We start from the raw sequence: 12,820 nt of genomic DNA on the forward strand, positions 1-12,820 counted from the left end.
AGTGTTAATTAGGGTTGGAAAAACGTTGTTAAATATTTGATGTTTATAATTCTGGATAATTGGCGGAGGATTAGTGGAGGAATTACCGGCTTGGCGATTCTATTAATTGATAATTTAGGTGACTTGGAAAGGGCAGAAAATGGTTACCCTGGGAAATTGTTCTTTAATTACTCTCTCCCATTATAATCATTGATACGCTTTTCACACAGCGTGCACCTACCCCTAATGAATGCATTCATGTTTTATTCATTTCAAAACTATCCACTCTCAGACTTCATTTCTATCTGTGGAGCTATTTTCCCGCTCTCCTCACTCAAGAGTTTGACCAACAAAACTAGTTAAGATAAATCTGTTTCACTCTATTCTTTACACTCCCCTTTATCACACTTCCATTTTTGTGTGGGCGGTGGTGTGGTTTGTGCCCCATGCCACATACATAGATATATTTCCGCCCTCTCTCTTTCCCCAACTTTTTGCACTTTAATGACTTTTGCGCGCGGAAGTTTTTGCCGTTTTCTTGCCATTAGCCAAAGGGAAAGAAGATACATACAAGAAATTAATGAACTTGCCGGAAAATATGGAAGTAAGAGACAAAAGAGAGTGAGAGAGGGCGGGGTGGCAAAGGCAGGCAAGAAAAAGCAGAAAGAGAGAGAAGTGCTAAAATTGGCAGATGGCCATAATGAATGTGAATGCGAAAATCTGGCAACAGTTGAAGGGTTTTCTCTGGATATGATGGATATTTGGCACTGATTGAAGGCAGGCGGGCGGGCGCGCTGGCGTATTTTTAGCACTAATTGAAAAAGTGGGTATTCAAGTAGAAGAAAAGCCAACTAATGGCTTCAAAACTCGCAACTTGAATAGTCAACTGGAAGGCCATTTCTATAAGGAGAAAAATGTTTTTTCTACGCAGAATAGTAATCCAATGTAAAGTGAGTGTAGACTGACTTTTAATTAAAATTTAAATTTAACAGAAATTCCTATAATGCAATTATTTCTCCCCTTAGCTATCCTCCATCCACACTGATATCTGATACAGACTCTCATTGTTATGTCTACACTCTATTTTCCTGAAGCACCAGTCCCTGTCTCTCGCTTAATCCAGCGTTATTATCCTCTCCCTAGACGTGGAATCACAGCATCCCGACTACATTTGCAATCCCTAATTACAAGCCGACCGCAAAACCAAGCGTATAATAAATATGAACTGGGTTTTGGTGTCCTAAAAACCAGATGAAAATTAACTGCAAGGTTCTTCCCGTGACCCCAACGGCCAAATGGCGAGGACATAGAGCTTATCCCAAAAACCCACAGAGCGCAGAGACACATTCGCAAAGTATTTAAAATGTTGCAACAATAACAAATAACAAATTAATTTAATACGCTTTCACGTAGCGGGAGAATCAACGTACAAAATAACACGTATACGTCGCGTGGCGAGGAGATCCTGTGGTGTGGTACAAGGGAGGGGTGAGCCACGAGTCTACTTCATTTTCCATGGCGCCGTCCAGACGATTTTGACATTTTATTGCCTCACAAAAAGCCAACAAAAGCGAGGTAAAGCCAACAAACAGCCAGGAAAACCAAGGAAATGTCAGGTGGAGGAGCACAAGCCATGAGAAGGTGAGCTTCTGGGTGGAATGACTCACTTAGGCCCCATGGCTCTCAGTCTGCCACCTGACCAACACACCGACCAACCGCGCCACGGGGCTTTATATTGTGTTCCCGCAGTTGTTCCCTGGGATCCCTTGGGGCTCTGCCGAGTTGTAGCGTTCTCAGCTTTCCTTTTTTCGGTCGCTCTTCGTACTAAATTGTCAAACTAATACTACAATTTTGGGCAACGATTTCCCTTTTTCGGGTTTCCTCGTTTGCCAAAGTTTACGCCCGTAACGAAAGCACGTAGTATCCATCAGACAGTTTCAATGTCCATTAGTTCCGACGATCAGAGGAGTGAGCGCTGAAACTTTGTCCATCATACAATTAGATGCGAGAATGAAGGTCTGACAGACTGCTCCTCAGGTAAAGTCTTTTCCTATTTTTGGACAGAAAATCTCATTAATTTTGTTTGTTCCTAAAGATGGAGTGTGGGGCTTTGGGTGTGAAATGTGAAATGTGAACAAAAATAAACCAGAGTTGGGTTTTTTCATTGTGGCAGATAAATACGATTAGCTAAGTGTTGTGGGAGTTATATTATTAGATTGGTGACATCTATTTATATTTTTAAGTATATTTTATGCACTTTACTTACTTATAAATTTAACTTTCTTGTTGAGTCGCGGCTGCTTGGAGCGCACTTTATTATTTTTCTTAATGGGCGCCGATCTTCTCGATACTAAAGGTTTATATATGCATCGAAATATCCGCCATTTGGGTAAGCATGCATTTAAAGATATTATGGAGAAAAGTTCACACTTATTAGAAAAACATTTGTTATATACAACTGGCGAATAAAACCTTTTGGTAACAGTTTGACTTGCACGGTGAAAATGCTGCTTAAATGTTTAAGAGATTTCGCTCTGTGGAACCCTTACCCTTCTTTTGCTTCAATAAACTCAAACAAAACACAAACGAAATACAACAAAAAATACAACAAAAATTAATTCAATTTGGAAACCAAAACTAAAAGAAAAGCTAACATGAAATGCAATACAAACTACCTTTGCATTGAAACTCGCATTTGTAGACACATATGTACATTTGCAATACTGCCTGCCATTTAGAGATACATTTCTGACATTCAATTTTACACATTTACCCAGAAGCCGACAGCAGCAGCCCGCTCCCTCAAGGTAAATGGAAAATCTTTCAGCTTAGTAAATGCTTTCTGCAGCTTGAAGTTTTCATTTGACTAATTGAAGAAAAACATTGAGACTCTTTTTTAGCACTTAATTGAAGTCAATATATCTGTAGCCAGGAGATATAAATGAATATGTATCCCTTGGGTTTACTTTTGCAAGAGTCAAGTAAATATATTTTCTACAAGTTAACATTTGCTGAATATCGATTTCAAATCAGAGAGGGCAAATATGTTCTTAAAGATGCTGCCAAAAATTTGCATATTACAAAATGGAAGATAGGAAGATGGGGAAGGGAAGGTCCTTCATTGAGAAGACTACAGAAGTGGTCCTTCTACCAACAGATTGTATGCATGAAAATTCCCTGCCCAGCCCTGCTCTTCCATCCCTTCTGTTTGAATGGCAGAACATTTCAACAGCTGTTGACGCGGACCTTGTCCTGTTCCCGTGGCCATTGTTGCTTTCAGCCTTTACACATACCCTTTCCCCCAAAACCTTTATTTTTTTGTTGTGCCTCTGTTTATTTTTGTCACACTTTTGTTGCCGGCCAACAGGCACAGAGTCAACAAGGAACAGAAAACGGAACGCAGCCAACAGCCGTACAGCAGGACTAACTGAACCAAGGCTGAGCCAAAAATTGTTCAGACAATAACATTGAATTTTTATTGAAACACGTTTCGGAGTTACACAGAGGGAAAATGTGGGGGGAAAATGTATTTTATGCAAATAAACTTTTATGTTAAATGCATGGCAGAAGTGGCTTGGCTTGGCTTGGCTTTTGTGTGAGTGTTGGCTAAAGTTTCTGCCACAATTTGTGGCAATTAAGTAAAAGAAGAAGTCTGCTAGGGAAAGGGAGAAGACAAGCCAAAATGTTGACAGAAGGCTGAAGGAGTGGTGTGATGTGTCCTGGCACACCCATCTTTTGCGACGCTGTTTTGACCGCTTTTTGGAGCTGTTTCGTGCCCCGTTTCTTCTCTTAATAACAGCTTATCAAAGCTTTTTCCCTGCCTCTCATTGGGGGTTTTATCAAAGTTTTATTCTTTCATTAGAAATGTAGGAGTGTCCTAGCCTTTCATTGGGAAGTTTAGGAAAAGTTTTGGCCATTTAATTAGGAGTTTAAAATTTAATTTTTATGCCTCAAGAGATGTGCCACCGCTTAACCGCTTCTGTTGCTATCCGTTGCCGTTTCCTATGTTTGTGGTTGTGGCTCATTAAGATGGCCAACAAATATACAATTACCAGGCAGAGCAGAGTAAGTAGCAGTAGCAGCAACTGATAAACGGAGAAGAAATTTGTGATTATGGCATACTTTCCGGGCGACCAAGTGAAATATATTGCCTTACGACCTGTGACCTTTCTCCCCGCACCCCGGCAAAGTTAGCAAGACGACACACAAAATATTTTCTGCTAGATTAAGCAGAATTGTATAATTGGATGCGCAGCAGGGCGTGCAACAGAAGCTACCCCAAGATATAGGCGTTCTTGAAGGTAACAAGAAAATGATTATTTTGGGAATTTAATTCAAAAATCGAATCGATATGGAGGGAATTTTCGTTTAATTTCTGATATATTTTTAATGGTATTTTTTATGATGTTTTGGCATTTTCTCAGACAATTTTTCGTATATTTCTGGTATATTTCCTGTACTTTTGTATCTGTCTTCAAAATACTAAAAGAAACTTCACACAGTAACTAAAATCAAGAAAATTCTCTTGTGAAAAATCTTAAATCATTATTTATCCCCCGAGAAATCAAAGTTTTTGTGTGTGTGTGTGGGGGGTTGGGGAAAGGTGGAAAGCTGTCGAAAATTGTCGTCGATGTGTCTTCTGCAGCTTCTTCTGCTTCTAGGGATTAAGGAATCCTATAGACTTCCATTTATCATCGGAGAAGCAGTAGAGACAGTGGCATCCTTCAAGCCCCTCAAGATGCCTGCCCCCACCCACCGTGGTGGTAAGAGGAAAAGGGTACAGCCGAGCGGCGGCGCAATATGCGAATGTCAGTGTCATTGTTGAAGTGTTTGATTGTTGCCAGATGGGTTGCAAGGATGGGGCTTAGACGTGTAATGGGAGTGAAATGCATGCATGAATTATTTAACAGCAGCACCGACACTCGCGAGAGCGAGAGAGGGTCTCTCTCAAGGGTCCAGCGGGGAGGACGAGGGGAGAAAACAGTTGACGTTTGACATGAAGAGCGGGGCGAGCAGTGGCAGTGGCGGTGGAAGTGGCATGGCCACAGAGTCGGCTCTCGAAAAATCAGAAAAAATAACGAAAAGAAAAATAAAGAAAATAGTGCAAATGCAATTTACGCCACAAACAAAAGAGCACAAAAAGCAGACACAAAATGTGGGGGGAAAAATGGGAAACTCTACCAAAAAGAGAGAGACTACGCGGCCTCCTGTGAAAAGCAGAAAATGTTGCTGCTACCCCTGCCCCATCAGGGGAGGGGCACTCACTGAAGTTGAAGAAAATTGCATTAAGTGAGGCAGACAGCGAAATAGAGGCACGTAGATGAGCAGATCCCAGATCCCCGCCATTCCATCTGCTCGGACGAGGGATTTTTGTGTTGGGTGAAGACCCTGAAAAGGGCCCCCTCAGGGCCACAGAAGAGCAGGAGGGGCTCGGAAACGTGGAAAAGTCAGAGCTTCAGCATATGCCCCGTGCATATGTCATATCTGTCGCTTTTCCAGACAGACATTGCTCTGCGTGCAGCATCGGACATGTTTTATGTTATCCAAAAATTTGGCTGCTCCTCAACATTAAGCTTCTTTTTTTGTTGGACAACTTTCTGAAGAGCTTTTCCCACAAAAAAAAAACCACTAAAAATATTCCATTCTACTTTATTTTCATGTAAAAATTTGAAACAGCATCAAATTTCTTTTGAAATTTCTTTTGCGTGTGGAAAAAGTGTGCAAAAACTCGACGAATTTACAATGCAAAAAATATGTAATTTAGTTGGGGATTTTCGAAGAAAAATACCCATTTCGTGACAGTAATTCCTCTCTTTTGGTTATGCTATATTTATCCTAGAAACAGTTGCAGATGGTTCTTCATATCTCAATAAACATCATCGCTGCCTCAGTTGTCTTTAAAGAATAAACCTTCCAACTGCTTCAAGTCCCTTAAACTCACATTTCTCAAAAGTATCTGAGAGCAATAGGAAAAGATGAAGGATGAACAAAAGTCGTGCAAGAATACTGATGAACAACGCAGACACATCCACTGCAAATATTGACTCCACAATTTTATGGACTCGCAGGATAAATATATATCGCCTCTTTATTGCACCAAGGAATCGCCACGGAGGAGGAACTCCAGAAAGAAGCAACTCCTCCAGAGAGGGCGAGTGACCGCACCGGAGAGCAGTCACAGAAGGAGAGCAAAAATTGTCGTCGAAGCATTGACGGATGATGACGTATATCCACAGAGTTTCCCGCTCGGAGGAGCTGCCTCCCAGCTGCCAGTTGCCTTCATTTTTATCGGCGAAACTGTCGACATATTTAAATGTTAAAATGCTGAATGTTGAAATGGATATGCAGTTCCCGATCCCTAGCCAATTTGTTGGCCCAAAGAGAGCCGGCATGTGCCCGCTGGCATGTCAATGAGGGAGAAAAAAGAAAAGTCACCGAAATATGCAACTTCATTAATTTTTGTGGGGAGAGAGAGAGAGAGCGTCGCGTCGCATGGCGTCAAGGAAAACCAACAGAAGAAATGAAAATTAAGTAATGTTATGTATGCGTCTGTTACGTGAGGCACATGCGAAAAAGCCCAAGAAACAAAAGGAGGAGAGGCAGAGGATAGGCACCTACTGCAAGGATAATATGGAAAAATGTGCCCGCTACGTGACAGAGTGCCCCAAATATCTCAACGTACTGCCACCAAGTGGAGAGGAGCTTGCCACAGCAGCTGTGGCAGAGATACATTTCACAAAATGAAGTTAAAAAGTTTTCTACAAGAAACTAAAGAAAATTTGATTACAACGAATGTTAGATGAGTTACGTGAGGGATGGTGTGTGGGGTGCCTGTTATGTGGAGTTTCTGAAGCATGAAATTGTGCGTAAGACTTAAGGAAATCATTGTAATGAGTGCAAATTACACTAATTTGAGTTAGGAGATATCTAAGAAGACTACAAGAGAGGCATATCTTCGTTAAGTATTCCAAAAAGACACCCTTAACATATTTTTTATACATACTCAAGATATTTAAGAATTTCGGATGCTCCTCAAAAAAAGTTTGTCTTCTTTTAGTCAGTCATTTCCCTTTACAATTGATTTTTAACAAAGTTCTTCCTTCACTTTGGTTTAGTTAGAAAAAAACGCGTAGAATCGCAAAACAAAATGTAGAAAAAACTGATAGACTTCCACAAAAAGTCGAGGTAGATATTCCGCAAAAGAGAATTTCCTTCCTTTGACAGACAGCTTTACGACTGACTGGCCGCCTCTGGCTTTTCCACAGATTTAATTTGTTCCTCCAAAGTGTGTTTTTTTTGCTTTGCCCCTCTATTGGCCACCTCTCAATGTTTCATGTGCTTTTAAGCGAGTGAAAATTACACACAAGAGACGACACTCGAAAGAGTCGCTGGCATTATTAATGACAATCGACAGACCGTTTGTTGAAACACCAGAAACCGCCACCAGCCCCCCCGCTGGAAAAAAAAACTAAAAAAGGTCGGGAAAAAAGGTGTTGGGTCACGGGCAGGAAATGAAACCAGAGTTTCGTAAAAGTCCTCCAGCCGCAGGACATGGATGGAGTTCAGCCGTAAAACATATCCAGACGAGTGTTTGTCAAATTTGACAGGGGCTTCACATACACACAAAAAAAGGGCAGGAAAAAGTGTTTGTTTATGTGTGGCAGCTGTATTCATAAACTTTTCAGTTTTATTTATGAGTGTGGCACAAGCCATGGTGCTGAGCGTTAAACTCTCATCTGGCTGCCACAACCGAACCGAATAATCGTCAGTGGTTCAAATACTAGTAATCATAATTACATGACAGCATATCCAGCAGCCTGCTTAGGATTTTCGGACTCAACAACCGATAAAGATAACTAAAATAAGATTGGCAAAGGACCCAAAAAGTGAGGAAATTTAAAAATTGTCTGCGATAAAAACAGATCTTAAATAAAGTGGAAACACGGCTTTAAAAAAAACGAGAAGGGACGTGTGAGACGCTTCTTACGCGTCACAACTTTTATACCCGGCACTCAGTACTACATCTGCACTTTAAAGGTTTTTTTGTCAAATTTTACATTCTTTCTTCATCTGTCATCTACATCAACGACACTGCTCAAGCCAACACGCTCCTTTAGCTCGCCACCCTCCTCTATAGACACACACTGCAGAGTCGCGGCAGAGGCAGAGTCAGAGGCAGAGACGTGTCAGGGGCAGAGGCCATAAACAGCGCGAAGCAGAGTGTGAATGCTGCGGGACGGGGTGGGTTTGACCACTGCAAATTAATTTCTTCATTGCGGCTTTAATAATGATCCAATCGTATCCCAATTTGGTGATCTGATAGATATGGTCATTCCCTACGGAATTCATTTTTGAAATACACTTGTAACAGTGTGAGCATACAGAAGTCTTGGTGGCTCTAGCTCTTATAGTCTCTGAGTACTAGGCGCTCATCAGGATGGACAGACGGACAGACAGACAGACAGACATAGACTCGGCTATTAATGCTGATCAAGAATATATATACTTTATGGGGTCGGAAACGTTTCCTTCTGTGCGTTACATACAACCGTTATTCGCACAAATACAACATACCCTATTTACTTTTCGAGTACCGGGTATAAAAATATAATTTATGAGTGTTTTGTGTGGTGTGGTTGGTGTTTTTCCAGGGACTTTACAGTCAGTGTGGAAACCGATTAAGTTCCATTCCACGCGTTAACTCATGTATCAAACTTTTTTCAGCTATTCTTTTAATTGAATGAAACATTTTAGCAAACGTATGGAATATCGTAATTATGTAAATTCTGTTGTATCATTTTAATTGCTATTTTTATGGAAGGACTATGAAGAAAAAGTGCATTAAGGGTAGGGAAAACTGAGGTTTGTGTCTCAAAATATTTACTCACATTTAAACATTCAAAGACGCTCTAAATATTTTCTCAAACACACTCATAACTTTCCTTGAAGTCAACTTAACTTTCATATCACATCGACAGGAAATCCTCTGGCAGCTACTAATGAGGCAACTTTCAACATGCAATATCTCTTTGAACCCCTCTAAAAACCACAAAAAGATTCCTTTTTCGTGCTCTGCTTTCACTCCAAATTTCAGGGCCAAATCAACGGGAAATGTAGTCACGCAAATGTTACAGAGTACAAAATTATATAGCCTTCTAACGTTTTCTTTACTACAAGTAATTTCTTTAATTAATTTCCAAATGTTGTATACTTTTTGAAAAAAATCATTCGATCTAATGGCTAGAAATAAACGTTGACTAAATATAGTATACATTCTAACAGGATAGCAGATAGGAACACACACAAAAATGTTAGCGTGCAGAAAAATACCGCTCTGGCGCCGAAATGTCGGCTACATTCAGTCGTCAAGGACTCGAAGAACATTTTGCTTAATGAGACACACGCATACTTAATGCGAGAAGTCACAGTATTTCTACAGACAGGGTATTTGAAGGCATGTTTTCTTTGGAGAAGAGCGGAGAAGGGCACTTCTTATAAATTCTGTGCCAACACCATACATATGCATGTCGAAGGATGTCAATGAGAATGTCTTTAGTTCTCAGCAAAAATTGCCCATAAGCGAAAAGATACATTGTATAAGCAATGCAAAGGAAATAGCGCATTCTCCTAGAGAAATTTTGGACTGTCGCAAGTTTTTAAAGCCTTAAGTTTTGCCTACAATTTTCACATCTTTTAATTTTGAAAATTAAATATAAAAAACTTATAGATGTAAACTGTTCAGAAAATTATTAAACATGCATTCTACTTGCAACACAGCAAACCCCCGCATAGTGGGTATACATCCGTCGAAATGTAACCTACTTTATTGAGATTTCCCACCGCTACTGTGCCATTAGTACCTACACATGTTGTACAGCTTAGTATGTGGTCCTAAAGTCCACCCTCCACACCCACGCACCCACCCACTAATTCATCATACTAATATGTCGTCTGATCCACAAGCCACAAGAGCTGCCGAGAGCATTTCGGCATCGTTGTGTATCTGCCAGATACATCACATTAAATTCGCCACTGATGTCAGTTTGAGAGTTGATTTGTCTCTTCTCTGCTTACTGTCTCTGCCTCTGTCTCACTCTGCTGTCTGTGTGTCTTGCAATTTATCTTAATTGATTTATGCTCGAGGCAGCAGCAGGAACAACAGAAACCATCAGGAGAGCCACATAGAGTCCTTGACACAAGGAATCTCCGTCGTAGAGAAGACATATACGCCTTAAATGTTATTAATGTAATTTTTGGCGGCTTTTGCATGCTAAGTGTTCGTAATTTATCTAATTGCTCGTTAGATTAGCAAAAGGGATCTAATGAGCAAAAACCTCAACAGATTTAAGCGAGGTAAGCCATTTGACATTATTGTAGTTTTGAGGAGGTAATAAAAGGGATTTTTATGTGAATAAAAGATGATTCGAAAGCAGAGATATCAAAAATTTCCAATGCAGAGCGATCGCAAGTTGTTTAAGGACTAAAAAAGCTTCCATTTCTCATGTTCTTTCAGATCTAAACATATAGTGTTTACTTACACAAAAGGAACAAAACATTAATTGTTTATATTCATTCCAAATGTTGACTTTCCCTTCCATGGAACCCTAACCTTCTGCTCCTCCAGGCAGCACCCACATCGCCTTTGCGGGAAATGCATTCAAACGTATAATTTTCTTTTTTGGCAAATTGCCAATCGAAGTAAAGCATAAATATAAAATTGAAGTTTCCCTCACATCTGAGCTCCCAATTTCCACGTTTTCCGTTTCTTCTTCCTCCTACCTCCTTCCTCGTTGGCAGCAAAAACAGCAGCCAAAAAGCATTTTGAATTGCAATTTCGCAGCAAGGAAATCTAATTTGCTGAAGCGAAAAAGCCGAAAGGGCTAGGTAAAACAGACACACGCAGAGGGGAAAATACTTGTACGGTCGTTGGGGTGTGTGCGGTGTGATGTGTGGAGTGTGTTCCCCCCAAAGCGCTGACAATTAGAGGCATCGCAAGGCCCAAGCTAAATTAAAATCGTGCCCTGCCATCGTCAGCCTTGGCTGATGAGGCAAAGAGTGAGGGCATGAGGTTGACAGAAGCAGATGAAAGACAGTTGCAGCATCATTGGCAGTAACCTTACTGTCAAATTAAAGACACCTTTAAAGACATGCATTTTGAATTATTTAACGCCTGCTGCTGCAAGCGTCATTTGACTAAAGCCATTCGACACTTTCCCAGATTAGATGATTGAAATTAGTATTTTAAAGAGCTTCTTGATGCTTTTGGAAGGCCCAGACAGCTTTAAAGTACAGTTACCAATGCCTTAAAGGAGGGTTTTTAGCTATAATTGTCTCATGGCTGTCCTAAGGCAACAAAATTGTTTGTTAAAGCTGATTTTGTGTATCTGCAACCTGATATATTTATTTCCTTGTCTTGTTCAAAGTAAATCCACGAGTAACGATCCAAATAGCTTGGATTTTTTGCTGCTTAATGGATTGTTATGTGCCCATTCTTTGCATTTATCTTCTGCTACAAGTATCTACTTATCCTTAACAATTGCTAAAATTGATATACCAATTACAGAATACGAAATAAACGATGGTACGCGGCCCAGGTTGTCTCTTCCAATTGATTTATAATCGTCCCGTGTGCGATTCCCGCCAGTAAATATGCAATGTTCCCCCCTCCACCGGCACCTTAAACGGTCGTGCCCCAGCGGAATAGGCCCGCTATTTTCTCACTCTCGCCTCTCCCCTTTCGCATGTCGTTGTCGTCGTCAGTCGTCATTGCTCTTTACTCTAGTATTTTTTTGTTCATTGTTTTTTTTCCTACGTATTTTTTTATGTAAGAGCCGGCAGCTCTGTCAATAAATCAATAAATGCCGTCCTTTTGTCGTCATTCTGCCTGGTTGCTGGTGCTGGTTCTGGCTCTGCCTCTGTTCTGCTCGGTTCTGTTTGCTCGTCCGTGTGCATATTGCGCAATCATTTTGCCCCCCTGCACCAGCACTCTACATCATGTGTGTGTGTGTTTGCGATTGTTTGCGGCGATTATTATTGTGTTTTAATAGCCCCCTCAATCACATATACTCCCCATATATAAATAGGATATAAAAATCAAGGCATAACACTGCGACCGACGAGCGACCAGCTACTAGTCCGTCGTATGAATGAATGCCATTCGAGTGTGTAATATAGACATTCATATGCATTACAGAAAGGACCTGTGAACGCAAGGACCTTCGCAGTGTGTCGCTGTGTCTTTGTGTGTGCGGCTCAAATTAAATTCCATGCCTATAAAGAAACAGAGAGGAGTGGAATGGAATGGAATGGAATGGAAGTGGAGCTGCTTTGCTGTGTAGGAGCCGCCTCTCCTCCATCGCGGGGTGACTCATTTTGTTAGCCGGCGGCGACTGACTGGCGCCCCATGCGATGGTACACTACCATGGAAAACACACACAAGAAAATTAAAGTTTGCGGGGTGAGGATTGGGGGACCAAAATTGTTATTGCCTGCCTTTTGGCGTTTTAGTTTTTTTTGGTTTTGGCATTTTTTTGCTCTTTCTTTTAATTTCTTCTTTTACTTTTCGTAGATGTTTTCCATGCTTAATTTTTCGTAGATGGGGAAATTGATTTTTCCCGTATAATTGAGCAGTTTTTGGTAGAGGTTTACTCTTATTTTTACATTCATAATATAACCTGATGACTTAATAGATCTGCAAGAGGACGCTGGGCGCTGAATGGTTACTGTGATTAATGATTTGTGGGGCAAACAAAAATGCTAAATGTGATATGGCCGGGGACGTGGCATATAAATAAATATCGAATGACAAATGAGCTGAAAGTTGATCAAACAATTACTCTGA

The 12,820-nt window shown here is 40.7% G+C and overlaps 1 protein-coding gene across 3 annotated transcripts in view; it reads right to left on the reverse strand.

The window, feature by feature from the left end:
* Nucleotides 1–12,820, reverse strand: part of LOC117901725 (stathmin) — a 75,388-nt gene that overhangs the window by 30,266 nt on the left and 32,302 nt on the right. For 2 of the 3 annotated variants that reach the window (XM_034812607.1, XM_034812605.1), the window contains exon 2: nt 2,246–2,329. The exons of the other annotated variant lie outside the window; for it this stretch is intronic. In XM_034812607.1, the coding sequence (XP_034668498.1) occupies nt 2,246–2,329 (84 nt within the window). The remainder of the gene's footprint in view (nt 1–2,245; nt 2,330–12,820) is intronic. 3 annotated transcript variants of the gene reach the window in all.

The sequence above is a fragment of the Drosophila subobscura genome, chromosome U, assembly GCF_008121235.1.
Source record: "Drosophila subobscura isolate 14011-0131.10 chromosome U, UCBerk_Dsub_1.0, whole genome shotgun sequence".
NCBI lineage: Eukaryota > Metazoa > Arthropoda > Insecta > Diptera > Drosophilidae > Drosophila > Drosophila subobscura.